The sequence below is a fragment of the Protomyctophum bolini genome (genome assembly GCF_963924005.1).
Source record: "Protomyctophum bolini genome assembly, chromosome: 8".
NCBI lineage: Eukaryota > Metazoa > Chordata > Actinopteri > Myctophiformes > Myctophidae > Protomyctophum > Protomyctophum bolini.
This window is the reverse complement of record NC_137869.1, coordinates 49839443-49858577: the sequence shown is the minus strand read 5'-3', so window position 1 is coordinate 49858577 and position 19135 is coordinate 49839443. Positions and strand designations below refer to the sequence as shown.

Genomic DNA, 19135 nt, shown 5'->3' with positions numbered 1-19135 from the left:
TTTAGTCAATTAAATATCATAAGATTTCAAAAATGTGTTTTGACAGGCCTTGATGTCGTTGTAATGGCTGATTTTACACTTTGGTTGCATGCTGAAAATAGCAGATCGAAAACAACCACGAAAGTGGTGTGACAGGCCGTCTGCCCCACATGCAATACTATCGCCATTTTATTTTATTGTGTCAACTAAATCCTCATTAATGCAAACTAGATTCAACATACTCAAGCCTGCACACATTCTAAATATGCCCCCGAAATATCTTACCGAGCAAATGTTGCCACCTTCAATAATAATGATAATAATAATCTTTATTGTCTCCACATCATATATTTTTGTTGTCATGGACACATTAATAATTCTACTCGAGTTGGAAGCATTAAGACCCATTTTAACCCTCAATGGTTGTGATAACGGTTCAGCATCGGGGTAATTTATGAGCGTGTTGTCAGGCACGGCCATGAGGGGCATCAAAGCTGTGACATTGATGAGCGGAGCTCCTCTCCAAACGTGAACTATTTTAAGCTTGAAGTGCCCAGCAGGGCCGTTTTTATCACACATGCAGGCAAGCTATAGGCACAGACTTTAAATTTGAGACACGTGTTCCACACCCCAGGGACAAACTAGCCAGTGGGCCAGTGGGGCCGTGGCCCAGGGGCCCTTGGCTCTCAGGAGCCGCGCAGTACTAGGTTTGACGCCCTGAAAAAGGCTCCTGGGGTCCTTCATTAGCCATTGATTCAGTTAAGGCTCTGGACCTGATTACCCCCATATCTCCATAATATATGGAGCTGGCCAGTTCTGACATCACAATTATGTTCAGACATCTGCATAGACTCCATATTTGGCATGCCTGACAAAATAACTCTGCATATAGACTCCATATTTGGGCATGCCTGACAAAGAACTCCACATATGGGCATAAAAGGGGGCACAGACATAATATCTGGGTGGGGGCATGCTTTTCCAACTTGCATCGTTCCAAGTAGGCCTGTGCCCAACGGGTACCGCTCTAGTCATTTGTAATGAGTCAACTAATCTGTAACACTGCTCTCTGCAATTACGCTTCTGTAAACTGCAGTGTAACAATCCAAACTTGTAAATAAACTAGAATTTCGCCCGGCTTCGCCGGGCTCATCCCAGTGTCGTTGCAATAACAGAAAGTGTTTTTTATTTCTCATAAATACGCAAACATGGTGAAACAACTACAGTCACAGAGAGCAGTGGCAAGGTAGCTGCTGCCTGCTAACGATGCAAACAACAGCCTTGCCTGTCGTGTGTGTGTGTGTGTGTGGGGGGGGGGGATAGCACTAATTTTCGACATTTTACTGTGTCATAAATATGTACATCTGTAGCCTATATTGTGATTACATTTGACCGTACATTTGACTCTTGTGTTATATTCTTGTGAAATATTCAGTAAAGTATTGTGGTGAAATATTCACCCCAAGTTGATAAGATATGCAGAGAATATAATAGCAAGAAGCCCCAGTTTGAAATGCATTAGGCCACAGACCCCCATTTGATACCATTTGCTCTCTGGGAAAATCAGGGTCCATTTGGTTCCATTTGTATGCTCTTGGAGTATGATGACTGTGCTAACAGTATTATCATCAAATATGTCTCAGTTTGAAGATTCAAAAAAACATATTTCATATGTGTGAGCTTGTAAAGTCGAACGTTCAACCTAGAGACAGTGTTGCCAAGTCTGATCATTATAAGCTACTTTGGACTTGTTTATCTATTGGTAGTCCTTGACATGGAAATGTTTGAGTTCCACTGCTCTGAAACAACATTAGACAACAAAGTGTGACAGTCAACACTATAATTGATTATTTTAAGACTAATTTCCGGACCATTTCTGATTTACCTACTTTGAACTGGCCTATTAACATTTTTATAGACCTGGTTGCTTGTTTCACTCTCACATCCACGATATGTGGCAACCCTGGTCCCTGGTTTGTTTTGCGTGTGGATGTTGTTTTGTGTTGCTTTAGCATCTTTAGCACAGTATCTATCACAGGGTGCAGCAGCTGCTGCTGTCATGAAAACGCAAGTTTCTGTCCCAGAAGCTCACGTTAGGTCTGCGCACACTGTACGTTGCTATGGCAAGCTGTCATCAAATGCTGCTAACGTTGTGGTCAGCACTGTTAGCATGTGTGCTATCAGGCAAAAGCTGAGATAGATATAAAACTACTGGCCAAAATGTCATACAAAACACAACCCCTCAAATCGGAATGTGATTGTGACCTACAGACCATCATGATTTGCTTGCTGGACCTATAAATAATTTATTTGCATTAAATTGCCACTCGCCTTAGCCTGCATGCCTATTCTGTGTCTCTGTGTGTGTGTGTGTGTGTGTGTGTGTATGTGTGTGTGTGTGCGCGTGTGCGCAAGACAGACGTGCGTGTGTGTGCAGGCTGAGAGCTGCTGACTGTGATTGACGTGTGAGCTGGATAAATCAGTGAGAGTTGGAAAAAGCGCACGCAGAGCCAACTCGCAGGCAGTGCCTCAGGCCAGATGCCTGAGAATCGGCACAGGATTCTCTGGGTCACCAGTGTTGGTGTGACACACACGGCTTCCACATTTAGCTTCATACTGGGTGAAAGTGGCGTTCCAAAAATTATTTTTCCCCTCGGAATTCTTATTCACAATGAGATGGAGTTGAGGTGTTTGTGTTTGCTTGCTGGAGCTATAATTAATGTATTTGCATTAAATGTCCACTCGCGCATCGAAGTAAAAAGCAAGATGGCCGATTGTGAGACTGAAAAGTAGCTGTGGGGGCGGGCCTGGAGGGCCTATGAGAACACGGAACAGTGTTGCCAGGTTTGCGAATTGTAAGCGAGTTGTAGTGTGTGTAAGTAGCCTGGTTAAAAGGCCTTGTTTCTGTGTAAGTAGCCTGGTTAAAAGGCCTTGTTTCTGCCCGTGTTGGGGCAACAGAACATGTCGACCAGTTTCTGTCAACCGCTTTTGGTCAGGTGACCAACTCCACAAATGTTAAATTAGATAAATAAACACCTCCCCTTCCCCCCCCCCCCCCCCCCCCCCCTCCCCCCGTCGGGAGAGAGACGGCTTTGCCTAGCCAGGGCCCATTCTGATGTTAACCACTCCCAGGGAGCTCCACACTCCACACATACTAGGGGCTGTATTTTGCGTGTCTTAATTACCAGGTCTTATTCCCTAACTTGAGTAAACTAAATACCTGGAGGCGTGATCAATGCTCTTTGGCCACTCAGAATAGCCAAATGGCATTGATCACGCCTCCTTATAGTTAGTCTTTAGTTTAGTCAAGTTAGGGAATAAGACCTGGTACTTAAGACACGCAAAATACAGCCCAATGAGTGAGGCGCGATGCTCAGCACTGAGGGCAAGCGCTCCAGCACGTCATCTCGACGGGATAGGAACGCATGACAGAAAAGACATTGGCAGCTTAAGAAAAGCTTTCTGTTGACATGAGCACAATACTTTTTTTTTCCCCAGGTGGTACTATATAGTCGTGGTGCCCGTCAGCTCAGCTAACCTCCAGAGATGGAGCAGTCCTGAGGACATGGACGTGCATGAGGTGAGTGAAGAGATCAGGGATGGTAAACAAGGGATGTCCCGCTCATGTTTTTATTTATTTATTTATTTTATCCCGATCCGATTCCGATATTTTTTTCCCGATTTTTCCCCGATCCAATATTTATTGTTATTATTTGTATTGTACACTTATGCCATATATGATCACAATATCGGCCCTATCGAAATCACAATATCTTCCCCTCCCCTAACCCCGCCCAACAACGGCTTCAGTTCAGGTGGATCACCACCCACCTGAAAACATGGCATACTTAATGGACTGGTGGGTGTGACCACATGAAAACATAATTTATATAAATTTTGTAGACAAAAAATAATAATTCCCCTAATATAATCATAGTACCTGATGATCATGTTTTTTTTTGGGGGGGGGGGGGGGGGAGAGGGAATCACGGCACTCCATCTTTAATGGATGAAGCCATGCAGTTGACAAAATGAAAGAATGCAACATGGTCCCATTCTGGACAGGAACCCCTTTTGGTGTTTTAAGCATTATACTATACTTTAGCTATTGTAAAATATTGTAAAAATTGTAAAATAGCATATCTACAAGCTCATAGTGCGGCACTCGGTGCCGCGCTATGAGCTTGTAGATATTCTATTTCAGAAAAATCGTGAAAATGTGGCGCAAATCTTTGAATAGATATTATTTCAGAGCAAACATTTTTAACTCATATCTTTGCTTCTGGAAGGTCCCTGGAACAACATATTTTCAGATGGGGGTCGGCGGCCAATTACATGTAGTTTTTGGGGTCCTTGACATGAAAATGTTTGAGAACGACTGACATAGAAACATGAGGTTTTTCAGAAAACTGTCAGGATTTAGAAGACATTCGTAGAATCGTCCTCAGGTCTAAATGGTCTCTAACTATCCTGCTGTGCCAGCTCCTGGACGCGGGCGCTGCTGCTGACGACGGCAGCAGCGCACACAGACAGAGGAGACAGAGCCAGGACTCTCTGCAGCCCTACGTCGCTGCCAAGATGGACGTTCTGCCCGAGACCTTCACCCTGGGCGACCAGAGGACCTACCACGGCTTCTACAACAAGCCCCTCCGAGGCATGCAGGAGTACCGCTGCTTCACGCTGGCACAGCTCAAAGACCACGAGGCGGTGAGTGATACTCTTTCAGAGTGGCGTTGCTTTCGCCTGACTAAAGGCTATATGAGGGAAAATGTTCATCCACTAGCGTTTTTCACTGAGGAACACTAAATTAGAACAAAATAAATGTGACCCGATTTGACTGAGAGCCTGCCATTGCGCAAACTCCAGCTTTTTACCAGAGGAGAAAAACGTTCTTTTGAGTGGTGCAACCACTCCAAGGAACAGCAATGTCTGTATGTGTAGTTAACCTGTGTGGTTAATGTGTTGGTTAATGAGCACCAGTATAATGAGTACCAGTAGGGGGGGCTGTTGTGCCATGCAGAAACAGAGAGAGAGACAGTGCTGCACTGTTGCCTGCTAATGAGAGAGAGAGAGAGAGAGAGAGAGATAGGGGAGTTGCACCACTCGGTTCACATTTTTACTACAATTTTACGACAATTTTGTAGACAAAAAAAAAACTTGATTAAAATGTTAGGGAGGGACTATAGTGGCGAAGAGATCCAGTGGAACAAAAAATGGATGCTTGGTTGCAAAATAGCCGATCTACAAGCTCACAAAGTGTCACGCTGTGACCCGTTGTGAGCTTGTGGATCGGCTATTTTCAGCAAGCGTAAAATCAGTCATTACGACTCCAATCAAGGCTGGCCAAAATACATTTTAGTCCGCTAAAATCTTGTGATATTTAGTCGACTAAAACTAGACTAAAGGTGAAACATTTCAGATGACTAAAATGTGACTACAACGAAATTAAATTGTATTCAAATGACTATGACTAAAATCAGCTGTCGAAATCAACACTGTTTCATAGTGGTGGAAAATAATCACTCACAGTTTCTTTACTGAAGTAAACTAGCAGTACTGCAATAGATTTATACGTAGTAGTATAAGTAAGTAAATGTTCAGAATTCAAAATGTACTTGAGTAAAAGTACAACCGTATTGCCATCAGAAAATGTACTAAAAGTACAACAACGTAAACGTACTCATTATGCTTGAAATATCCCATTTTGAATGTATACAACAATTAATCTTTTGAAAATACCAGATCTACAAGCTCACAATGTGTCGCATTGCAACTTTTACTCGTAACAGAGCATTTTTACATTGTGATTTTGTTACATTAAAGGTCCTTGCTGACTGAATGCGTTTAAACGCTGCTAAAAATAACAGGGAGTGTGCAGGGACTTTTGACTTGAGTCAAACGTCCGAATACTTCCACCAATGTGTCTGCCCCCCACTCATCGCTCTAGATGTCTGTACTGGTACTTATCAGAATGCAGCAGACATTCAGGGCTCGATTATGCAAGTCATATAATATTACATATAATATTACAGTAATATGAGCTGGGGGCGTGAGGTATGTCATATTGCAATTTTAAGCATGTTAAGAAGCGCTTTCGACACCCCGTGGAGTGCGCAAAACGGCCTTGAATTAGTCATGGGAGTGTTTAAGGCGTGTTTGAGAGTTACCCAATCAACATGTCCGTACTATTTTCTTTACCAGTCAGCTGATGTCACATACGGAATGCGCACTTTGGGGATCGTTATATTACATTTCTTCAGGCTGGCACCATAGAAGACATGACATATATGACTTTGTCACATTTGGGTTAATTATTCCTATTGCACTGCATGCTGTCACCTTCATGCCTCAAAATAAGTTGTTTCTATTGAGAAACACCAGTAAAATTATATTTTAATTTAAATTATAATTATATTATATTTGAAATGAGTAATGAGTTGAATGCGTGGTGCGTATGCCCGTGATGCGGTATGGTCCCGTGATGGTATGGTCTTCGCTCGTAGCATTTTATTGAAGAAGAGTTGAATCGAGTGTGATACAGCGTATGAAAGCAAACTTCCCAAGGATTATGCATATGTTTTTGTTTTTTTTTAAGGTTGAGAAATGAAAGAATTAAGGCCGTTTCTAATCTCAACATTCACAATAAAATGACGCAATAAAAATACGCTGTTGCCATGTCTCAGAGAAACAAGTAAATAGGTCTATAAAAAGAATCCCAAAATAAGCGCATATAACAGGGGTCTGTAACCTATTTTAAATGAAGTGCCATGTTTTTATTTTCTAGATATTGAGTCTGCCATATCCAGATTAATTTTAATGACACCACATTCAAATAAAAAACATATTTTGATTGTCCACAAATATAAAGTTCTTACATCTTTTTAAATATTTTCTTGCACATTGTTATAATGATCATTATATATCCGCCTGCAGTCAGAGTTCATAGTTTTAATGAATGAATGTGATGCATTGTGAGCTGGTAGATCTGCTATTTTCAAAAGTAATCTTGGAAAAATGTAATTACATTTTTGTATTAGCCGTCCTTGGGCAAATGCATTCATCTGGGGATCCTTGACATGGGAATGTGCTGTGTGAGGATCACTGGTTTAAACAACATTAGGAGAGAAACCTTTAGAAACAAGAAAAGCAACCACAACTACCAATATTTACAAGCAACTTTACAGAAAAATAAGCCGCTTATAATAAACAGACTTGGCAACACTCCAGCAGCGTCCCAGAGCCGCTCAAGTGTAAAATCAAACAGTGCTTTTTCTTCTTTTTGCGTTTATGAGGTGCCTAGACCCACGTCTAATCGTTATGCGCAGGTAATAATTAACATATGGACACTCCCACAATGCTAAAATATTCAGCAACGTCGTATTCCATATGTGTGTGTGCGTTCAACACGGGACGATAAGGCTTTCATAATATGATTGTGCGCAGAGCGAGGCCAATTTATGTATTACCACATGGTAAAACGCACCTTCAAAATCCAGCCCATAGTCTGCAAACATGGCAGCTGTCTGGGCTCTTAGAGAGAAGCGGTGGATGGATATATCAGACAGAGGGATAATTAGATATTCTCGCAGGGGTGGAAACTCAGGATGATAGTCGATCGATGGGAGATGATATCTACTAGAAACAAGCTGCAAAGAGACATCTCTGCCTACAATCGACGGCGACAGCTAGGCATTGGTGCACAGGTGCAAGACATAGGGCCCTATCTTGCGCCACCCCAATTATCCCTAAACTTATTTGCCATTTTAAAATAGTTCAACTAGCGATCTACATCTGCATGTTGTGAGCTAGAGCCCTGTGCGGGAGTGATTTATTGATCCTGTTTCCGCCCGCTCCTGTTGAATTTCAGACCAATCCCGCCCGCGCCCGCAATGATTTTATTTTTGACCGCCCGCATGTGACTGCCTGTCCGCCGCTCCCGCCCGCAACAAAATTAAGTCCCATTTAGTCTCGCACCATCCCGCAATTTCATCGCTTAGTCCCGCGAAACCAGCAATATTTCCATTGAGATCGGAAAAAATACACATTTACCCAAACCAAACAGCTGCTGAGATTGAGCAGGTGTGCACGAGAGAGGGTGTTGTTTATTTGTGCGAGGAGTTGCTCACAGTCACATGATGGGAAGCGACTGGACATATATTATAGGTAGGCCTATTATGCGATATATACTGAATATATTGTGTCATGGACACTGCGCACATGAAGGGTGGGTGAGAGAGAGAGAGAGAGAGAGAGAGAGAGAGAGAGAGAGAGAGAGAGAGAGAGAGAGAGAGATAGAGAGCTGTGTGAATAGTCAATTTCAGATTTGTATTCATTCAGGGGATTCACTATCCATTCTGCTGACAAAGGAGGTGCAGTTGTTGTCTTAGATACTGAATATTATCATCAAAAAATGCTTGAAAACAGCCCCACCTACAGGCAGCTTGTGAAAAATAATGAATAATGAATGAATAAAAATTGAAATTGACAATCTATTGAAAGTTGCTCTTGAATCTAACTGGATCACAAAAAAGAACATGCCTACCTGACTAGTCAGCATCCCATCACGCCCATCATCTACACTACAGTCTCCCAAAAATCCACAAACACTCCACAGAACCCCCTCTCAGACCAATTGTCTCAGGACGAGGCTCTCTCACTGAACCATTGTCAACATTTGTTGACTTATTTTTGAGAGACTTTGTGAAGGATCTGCCCGCCTACCTTGGAGACACAAAAGATGTGCTCAACTGTCTGAGTAATTGCACTTTGAATCAGAACACAACATTAGTCTCTCTTGATGTTGTAAATTTATATGGCTGCATCCCCCATGAAGATGCTTTGAATGCTGCTTCCTATTACTTGTCCAAGAGAGAAATAACACAAATCCCCCCCAAATTCGTTTTTATTCGAAAATTCGAATGGATCCATCTGGGACTGCAATGGGGACAGCAACAGCACCTTCTGTGGCTGGATTGGTTGTGGGAAAATGGGAAGAAAATGTTATCAATGACCCTGTAGCAACTCATAATGTAATAACTGCTCATAATGTAATAAGGGCTCAAAAAGGATCATAATTTAATAAGTTAAATGTAATAAAAACTCATAATGTAATAATCAGCTCATAATGTACAGTAATAAAATCATGAGTGCATAACGTAGTAACAGATTTTTCTATAAAAGACGTGTTACGTTATGAACGAACATAAGGCAGCTCATAATGTAATAAAAGTTCATAATGTAATAATGGCCCATATTGGTGAGAAAAGTCTTACACATGTCATTTGTATTACCTATGTTGACAACTGTAGACTTTCATATGGCCCATATAGTCTTACACTGTCATTGTTATTACCTCTGTTGACAAATGTAGACTTTCATATTATGGCCCTCTGCCTCTTGAATTAATCGTACGTGTGTGTACGATTGTAATGCACGTAACTCGAGAACCGTTTGACCCACCAACTTCACATTTGACAAACGCGTTCCACACCCCCACAGGGAGTGCAGTGCCCGGTATCGAGTCGGTCGGACCCACGGTTCTCCAGAACCACCACAAAAGGCTCTGCTCAGGCTCTGCCAGTGGTCCCCTCACCTGTGCAATTCCCAGCCTCTGCCTCAGCCAATTGATTGCCATGGCAACCCCACACCTGCAAATTGATTACATAATCAGTACACTTTTCACAGTCAGTTTGCACATTTCAGTCACAGGCAAACAGACAGATACAGAGATCTCCATATACAGTATGGGCACAAAAGAGACAGACAGATAGTTAAAACAATATTGACAAGTTGACAACGGTTGAACGGTATAATAATACTATTAATAATAATAATAATAATGGCCGACAGGCACGTACAGGTCTAGTCTAATGACATTCACAGAGTGAATACCTATTTTCTGTTTGGCACGCATTCCTTGTTTTTTATCATGTTTTTCTTACATAAAACAAGTTAAGTTGTACTTACCAAATTATCCATTCAATATTTATTTCCATCCCAGGGTACAATTGATACATGACTCCTCGGAATATGTGGTATAATCAATTAAGCAACATCTCACTTTACGTGGCAGCCTATACAGTTCCTGCACTGTGATTCGGATCCGCTCCGACATTGCAGGTGTCTTCCATGTCCCATTGATTGCTGCTTTTTTAATGATCATTCTCAATCTTGCTTAAAGTGTGATGAAATAAAATGCAACAAATCTTGTGAAAGTGTGACGAAATAAAACAAACAAACGGATCGATAATATTTCCTCTAAACTAACCATGCTACTGGCCATGATATGGACATGATACTGACTTTATATTGGCCATGATACTGACCATGATACTGGCCATGATATGGACATGATACTGACTTTATATTGGCCATGATACTGACCATGATACTGGCCATGATATGGACATGATACTGACTTTATATTGGCCATGATACTGACCATGATACTGGCCATGATATGGACATGATACTGACTTTATATTGGCCATGATACTGTTATGATACTGACCATGATACCAACATGATACTGATCATGATACTGGTCACTGGCCATGTTACTGATGTGATATATTTCAGAAGTAATTGTAAGTGTAAGACTTTTCTCAACAATATGGACCATAAGTTCAACAGAGGTAATACATCATTGACAGTGTAAGACTTCTCAACAATATGGGCCATAATAAGTCTACATTTGTCAACAGAAGTAATACATGTGACAGTGTGAGACTATATGGGCCAGAAGAAAGTCTACATTTGTCAACAGATGTAATAAAATGACAGTGTAAGACTATATGGGCCATAAGAAAGTACATTTGTCAACAGAGGTAATACAAATGACAGTGTATGGGCCATATGAAAGTCTACATTTGTCAACAGAGGTAATAACAATGACAGTGTAAGACTATATGGGCCATGTGAAAGTCTACATTTGTCAACATAGGTAATAAAATGACAGTGTAAGACTATATGGGCCATATGAAAGTCTACAGTTGTCAACATAGGTAATACAAATTACAGTGTAAGACTTTTCTCACCAATATGGGCCATTATTACATTATGAACTTTTATTACATTATGAGCTGCCTTATATACGTTCATAACGTAACACGTATTTTATAGAAACATCTGTTATTACGTTATGCGCTCATGATTTTATTACATTATGAGCTGATTATTACATTATGAGTTTTTATTACATTTAACTTATTACATTATGAGCCTTTTTGAGCCCTTATTACATTATGAGCAGTTATTACATTATGAGTTGCTACAGACCCTAATAATAACCCCTACTATTATTTTATTTTTTTATTCGACAGGGACAAAGCTCATTAATCAACATGTCAGTTTTCACATCAATGTAAATGGGACAGTTAGCCAAAGCTAAATTTCATCTGTAGTCCCTGGGCAGGCTCTTAAAAAATGAATGATAAAAAAGGACAAAGTGTAGTGTGCCTGCACACAACACCATGCGTTGATGCCATGTGTGCATATGTGACACTGTGACAGACTCCAGCTAAAAGTGCCTCAACTCGAAGGAGATATGACCATCTAAAACTTGTTGAAACAGATACCCCAAAGTGGAGAATTTGCCCTGCAAAGATTCTTGAAATTTTAGCACCTCTGGAATGAGTGTGACAATAGATACCTGTCCACACCCCTAATGTCTTGCATAATCACTCCCCCACCCACTAACCACTCCCCCACTAGGTTAGCTGTCAATGACAGTTGAGTGGACACTTAGGTGTAGGAAAGTACATGTTTTGCAAAACATTATGCTGAAGCAAACCATGGTTCACCTTCTTCATTAACATTCTGTGGGATTGAGAGAATCGAGATGCCCAGCAGAGGGGGTGATATTCTAAATAGACTAGCCCAAAGAGAAAAGCAGTGGATATACACACAAAATACTATGACACCCAATGGACTGAATGATGACAATAGCTTAAAATGCTTTCTGGGTTAAGATTGGCTTTAATGCCTGGATGTGTAACTGAGATATATACTATGCCTCAAAATGTTTATTCAAATCAGTTTGTAAATTGGACCCTTAATTTGAGATTTCAGCTGTAGGTGAACTCTGACCCTTTTTGTATAAATTGATTCACTTGATGTGAATGCTCTGATGAAGGCTGCGTTCCTTTTTGGTGTGTGCCAATAAAGAAATGGAAAAGTAAGTACTTTGTCCCCCGCTTGTTAAATTTTTGGATGTGCTACCTTTTTGGAATTTTTAAAATTCCTATTTTTTTATGTATAATTTATGTGTCTGGTTAATTGCGGGAGGATGCGGGATTCGCGGTGGCCCGCTGGTTTTGTCTTGACCGCCCGCGCGTGGTTGATATTAAACCCTACACATTAAAATCTACACTGGCCACCTGATGGCGTGGCGTGGCGCTCGAGTGAGACCGGCCAAAGGCCAGTCGAATTCTAGTTATTATTTTATTACACATTACCCCAGTTCTATCATCACTGCATTGGCTCCCAGTGGTTTTTAGAATTTATTTTAAAATTATTTTACTTGTTTATAAATCCCTAAATGGTCTTGCACCTCTGTACCTCCGTGACTGCCTACCTAGATATGTCCCTAACCGCCCCCTCAGGTCCTCCACTGCTGGCCTACTTGAAGTGCCTAAAAGAATGTGCACAAAAAAATATGGTGAGGCAGCTTTTTGCTTCTACGGCCCAACAGCCTGGAATAAACTACCATTCGAGCTCAGACACGCACCCTCTGTAGACATTTTTAAATCTCAACTCAAGACTCACCTCTTCACTCTTGCTTTTAGTTGAGTTTTAATATGCACATTCTTAATCTTACCCTGTCCTGACTGATTTGCTGCATGTGGTGTTTTAATTTGTTTTTGTTTATTTTATGTTCTTATATTGGGGTCATACCTATGTTCCCTCAGCCCTATGTTCCCTCAGCCCTATGTTCCCTCAGAAGGAGCATTGGTCCGAGGTGCGCTGGGGGTCGGGAGAGGGTGGGTGGTTAGGTTTAGGTGTCTGCCCCGGGGGAGGTTAGGGTTAGGGTGAGGGTTTGAGGTAGGTTGTCCATCGGACCGTCGGCATATTGACGCGGACCCGAGGGCTTTGCCATTGTTCTATCATTTTAAATACTTGTGTTTTATTGTATTCTATTTTATGCCCTGCCCTGTGAAGCACTTTGAGCTGCATTTATGTATGAAAGGTGCTATACAAATAAAGTTTATTATTATCATTATTATTATTACTTATTTTTTTTCTCCTGGTGTTGCCCTCTTGCAGGAGCGTGCGTTTGCGGCCAGTCCGTACTCGGACCTCATCGTGGTGAAGCTGCACGGCGGCGCGGTGGTGTCACGCCACGCCGAGGAGCCCGAGATGCTGTGGGTGATGGGCCCCGTGCTGGCCGTGGTGCTCATCATCATCAGCGTCATCTCCATCCTGCTCTTCAAGAGGTGAGTGGATTCAAAACCCCCCTTTTTGGTGTTTCTGACCTGAGATCAGATTCACACGAGGTGTTGCGGCGGTTTAAAGGGGGTGTCAGTGATTTCAGTCAAAAAACCTTAGGTTTCGTTTTTGTCTGTGGGACCCAAGCTTTCATCCAATCAGGATAGAGAACAAAAACGAAACCTAAGGTTTTTTGACCCCCAGGGGTTAACTGGGGACAGTGAGGAACTCCTTATATGGTCAGCACACGCTATAGTAGGGAGGATTATCACAACAAAACAAAAAAATAAGTGATATTTGAATTAAGTGAAATCACTGACTCTACCTTTAAAGGCCGCCGTGAGGAGCTAAACATTAGAGTAAAGAGACGCTTGTATGACGCGCATGCAATGAATTCAGGTCCATTCCAGCTGTAAGTTTTACTGTTTATTCTGTCACCTGCACACGTAAGTCACAACAGTTCCCATGGCTTTAGCTATAACTGAACGTGGTTGTTAAGGTGATAAAAGGTGCGTTTGATACGGTCAACAGAAATGTCTTCTCCCACGCTCACCTCCTCTCTCTATCCAACTTCCCTCACCCAAGTGACAGGTAACGCCATGAAACTAGAGTGGCAGCGCCCCAGCCCCGGTGACACGCCCACTACCTGTGCAGTGCCCATTAAAGTGACATACCTTACGTCAATCATAATAGCACATTAGAATGCAAACACATTACGGCTCCTACACGAGGTTTCCACTGGACACACACTGGTCTGATGAACCCATTCTGACCTGAGATCAGATTCTAAAAATGTCAGTCGTTCTTCGATTTTTAAAAAATAGCAGACCTACAAGCTCATAGCGCGCCACTCGGTGGCGCGCTATGAGCTTGTAGATCTGCTATTTTTCAATAGCTAAAGCACAACATGATGTTAACACCAAAATGGGTTCCCGCCCAGAATGGGTTAAGGGTTATCTTATGCTTTAGCTGTTAAAATAGCAGATCTACAAGCTCGATCTTATAGGTCTGCTATTTTTGGAAAAATCGTGAAAATGTCACGGCGCAAATCATTGAATATATATTCTTTCAAAGCAAATGTTAAATTTTTTATGTTTTTGTAGCTTTCGCCTTTAATTTATATATTTCATGGAGGGACAGACAGTAGGCTGACAGGAAATGGGGAGAGAGATTGGGGACTAGTGACATGCAGTAAAGGCCGTCAGGATTGGGAGTCTAACCCGCGGCACACTGCCAGACTGGATTACCAGCCAAGGTGCCTGGACCACTGACCCACGGCCCAGGCCAAAATCTTTGAACTTTTTTAACATACAGGCTCAACTTATGTAACTTAAATAGCACTTTTTGTAGACATAGCACTCTATAGAGTATACACATAGATATGTTAGGTCACTGTTAATTTCTTAAGCTTACGTAGGATTCATGATGGCTTTTTTATGTTTTGATGTGATCTTTTTTGTTCTTGCTTACTGTAAATCGCTCTGGATTAAGAGCGTCTGCTAAATGCCTAAATTGTAACTCAAATCTTTGCTTCTGGGGGTCCCTGAAACAACATATTTTCAGATGGGGGTCCGTGGCCAAATACAGATAATTCTATAGGGATCCTTGACATGAAAAAGGTTGTTCACCACTGACATACAAACAGTTTTTTTCTGAAAACGTTTAGTATTTAGAAGACATTCTTTTAGAATCAGCCTCAGGTCTAAATGGGTTAAACCACACGTCTCCCCCCCCCCCCCAAACAGTGGGTCGGAACCATCTTTGGGTCGGGGTGCATACGTTTGTTAGACATATTACAGTCCGTCAGATATTCGACAATACTGTTGCTCCCGACATGCTCTGCCGGTTAGGGACCACCTATAGCCTTGGAGACCACAGACGTTTTCAGGGAACCCCCAATAGAGAAGATTTGTGTTAAGAATTAAAAAATGATGAAAACCTTTTCAAACTCAGTGAGGATCTGTAAGAATAGACTCCCAACGGAAGCACTCATTCAAGGTTTCTTCGTCTATACCTCATACTTTACCTTTTGATCATTTGGCATGGCTTAGGGCAGATGACAGTAGTACAGCAACTTGCAATTAATCTCTGCGTGCGTGCGTGTGTGCGTGCGTGTTATGCGGCTGAGCCACAGTGAAAAAACTGTATTTCCGTGCTTAGACATACATACATACATATACATACATACATACACACACACGCACACACGCACACACGCACACTTGAATTATTTTATTTGGTCCACACTTTAAATGGAAAATGCAAGGACACAAACATTATGGGTGCAGTTATGTTACAATCACAACACACACACACACACACACACACACACACACACACACACACACACACACACACACACACACACACACACACACACACACACACGCACACTTGAATTATTTTATTTGGTCCACACTTTAAAAGGAAAATGCAAGGACACAAACATTATGGGTGCAGTTATGTTACAATCACAACACACACACACACCCACACACACACACACACACACACACACACACACACACACGCGCGCGCGCGCACACACACACACACACACACGCACACACACACACACACACACACACGCACACACACATACATACATACATTACATACGAAAGTGGAGAGTTAGTTTGTCAGTTTCGGGCCGGGGGCGTTCTCCTTCAGCTGGAAACAGAAGTTCTGGTTGGCACATGCTGTATAGGCTGCAGCCTGGCAGCTATAGCTGGCATATGGTCAGACAGTCAGCCAACCCACAGCTCTGTTTGACCACGATAACACTGGGCAGTGGTGGTGGTAAAGTCACTCACATTTAGTACTGTACTTAACCTCATGGCTCTATGCTATAGTGTCCTTTCTGTTATTGTTGAGTAAAGCTTGACATTGCAACGTGTCGCAGCACAATATACGGTTGCTGGGTTTTCAGGGTACGGTGATTTTTTTTTTCTTTTTTTCTCACAATGTTAGAGCATATCTGTGGTTGTCAAGGCATACCTAATAATGGGCCTTTTGTTGTATTTCTACATGGTGCCATTCATCATTTTACTCCAAGAAAATGAAACCACTGTGTGTATTGGGGCAGCTCACTGCATGGCATAATGGAAGAGAGTCTGGGTACCCCCACGGCTACACGCACGCACGCATACACTCGGCTGAGCGGGTCTATCCTCAGGCACACATGTGACTGGGTTGGTGGCATGCATCCATCTGTCTCACTCCACTGACCATGACAGCCCTGTCTGTCTGTCTGTCTGTCTGTCTGTCTGTCTGTCTGTCTGTCTGTCTGTCTGTCTGTCTGTCTGTCTGTCTGTCTGTCTGTCTGTCTGTCTGCCTGCCTGCCTGCCTGTCTGTCTTTCTCGCTCCTTTTCGTGTTTGTCTTCATCTCTCAACTCGTTTGTTTATCCGTCAGTGTAATCTCTGGTTTCTCATTTACACAGCACACTTAACAGTATCGGACACGAGAATGAATGAATGAATGAATATTCAGGGAGAGGAAAAGCACTCATCTATCTTTTTATTTCAGTTACTTCCCACGCCTGCGATGCTGCGCGAGTTTCCGAAGTGCATTAACCCTAGAACACTATACACATGGGTGATTTTTCCTACAGGCAGGTGTTCGGGTGAATTTCACCCGTGTTTATAGTGAAAAATACAGAAAATCCAATACACCCACAATGGATATTTATTTTATTCACTGGACCAATCTCACATGTCTTAGGAATGGATGGACCAAAAGGAGAAGTTCCCACCTTCATGTCTCTCTTTTTTAGGAATATTTAAAAAATTATAATATGCACGTTTTTCACAGATTTGAATCCCTCGAGTGTAATACTGGTATGCGAGTAGGGCAATCAAATCCTCAGCGACGTCCCTGTATGTGTACGATGATAAGAGCGCGCCTCACTTCACACCTTTTTTTTTTACCCATTTAGACCTGATACCAGATTCTACAAATGTCTTCTAAATCGTTTTCAGAAAAACATATGTTTCTATGTCAGTGGTTCTCAAACTATTTCATGTCAAGGACCCCCAGAATTATATGTAATTGGCCTCCGACCCCCATCTGTTGTTCCAGGGACCCTCCCAGAAGATAATATTTGAGTTAAAAACGTTATATATATATATATTCAAAGATTTGCGCCCCTTTTTTGCGATTCTTCAAGCTACGAGCTTGTAGATCTGCTATTTTTCAACAGCTAAACATAATGCTTAAAACACCAAAGGGATTCCCGCCCAAAATGGGTTAAATGTACTGGAGCTTCAGAGTGTATACAGGTACCTTTACCTAAGCGGTCTGAGTCCATCTGAGTCGGTGGTTCCCAGCGTTTTTTAAAGAGAGATTTGATGTCTCCCCAAACTAGCACAACACTCGTGCCGCGTTTTGAGCTTGTAGATTTCACTACTACTTATATGTTTTCTATATTTTTAGACCCATACAAATGTGTCCACAACCCACAAAATTACATAAAAGTATGCCTCTTCAGGCTCTGGGTCGCGTGTCCAAATTGAAGGCACAATTTTCCCGAGATTCCTTGCGAAGCACAGCGGAAGCATGCGCGGAAACTCGTCAAGCTTCCGCGTGCGTCACAGAAGTCCCGGAAAAGTCGCGCTGTGATTAACTGTCACTTGAGTGGCAGCGAGAGACATGGAGGAGTCGCATGAGTGATATAAATATCAAAAACTAATATCAATATAAATCATCTAAGTATAGCTTGTTGCTTAGCAGAAATGGAACAAAAAAAAAAGCTCTGAAGATATTTTAAAATATATTGTCGTGAACGGAAATGGCAGCTTCCTTACTCGGATTTCGGGAGCTGTAGTTCCAGACTCTATATATAGCATTCGATTTTAGAATAGTTGTCTGGCCGACACTACTTGGGCAGCGACGCAGCGTGCCTTCTGTAAATTCCTTCAGCACTTCCGCTTGACTTCCTGCCTTCAATGGAGACACGTTGCTCCAATGAACTGCAGCGGCCAATGAGGCATCTATTGTTTTTATATATTATGTGTGAAATGGTGGTGAACACACTGTAACTCAATCCTTCCTGTCTCTCTCTCCTCATGGTGTCCTGTTTCCTGTGCTTTCCTGTGGACGCAGCAACCAGGACAGGTTAGTACTTCCTGCATGAAACCCTATATCTCCATTTCAACGTTGGTCTTAGTTTTTGTTTTTTTATAGATGGAATGCCATGATTCCTCCTTAAACTCCCCTAAAACGTGATCAACAGTCCATCACCATCACTATGATTATACTAATGTCACTAATGTGGTGTATTTCGATTGGGCCTTTTGACTCAATTAAAGGCTTTCAGCTTTCAGGAAGAAACCAAAAATACACAGAGAAGACATATTTTAATATTATAACCACACCTGGGGGTCTATTAGAGCAATGTTAACTCCATGGACACATACAAGCATGTGCCACATCTTGTGATGAAATCATTGCATAGGAACGCAGGTATTTCTTTTCTGTGTGCGTGCGTATTGTGTGTGTGTGCTTGCGTGCATGCCTGCGCGTGTGTATGCTCGCGAGAGAGTGTGCATGCGTGGGTGTGTGTACGTGTGTATGTGTACAGTATGTATGCGGTATGGTTTCTGTCTTGTGGATGTGTCCTCATTGCATGTCATGCCGTCTCCTTCAGCTAAAGACCAACACTGTGTCTCATGTGTGTTTATGTAAATAATGCATAATATCATGTAAATATATGTCATCTCATGTGTGTTTATA

The 19135-nt window shown here is 42.0% G+C and overlaps 1 protein-coding gene across 4 annotated transcripts in view; it reads left to right on the top strand.

Annotated features, from left to right (window-relative positions):
• Window positions 1-19135, top strand: part of ptprfa (protein tyrosine phosphatase receptor type Fa) — a 209143-nt gene that overhangs the window by 151196 nt on the left and 38812 nt on the right. For all 4 annotated transcript variants that reach the window (XR_013964505.1, XM_080770213.1, XM_080770211.1 and 1 more), the window contains 4 exons: window positions 3478-3559; window positions 4462-4686; window positions 13243-13412; window positions 18506-18517. Coding sequence is in view for 3 of the 4 variants with exons in the window: in XM_080770213.1 (XP_080626339.1) it covers window positions 3478-3559; window positions 4462-4686; window positions 13243-13412; window positions 18506-18517 (489 nt within the window). In the remaining variant the exon portion in view is untranslated. The remainder of the gene's footprint in view (window positions 1-3477; window positions 3560-4461; window positions 4687-13242; window positions 13413-18505; window positions 18518-19135) is intronic.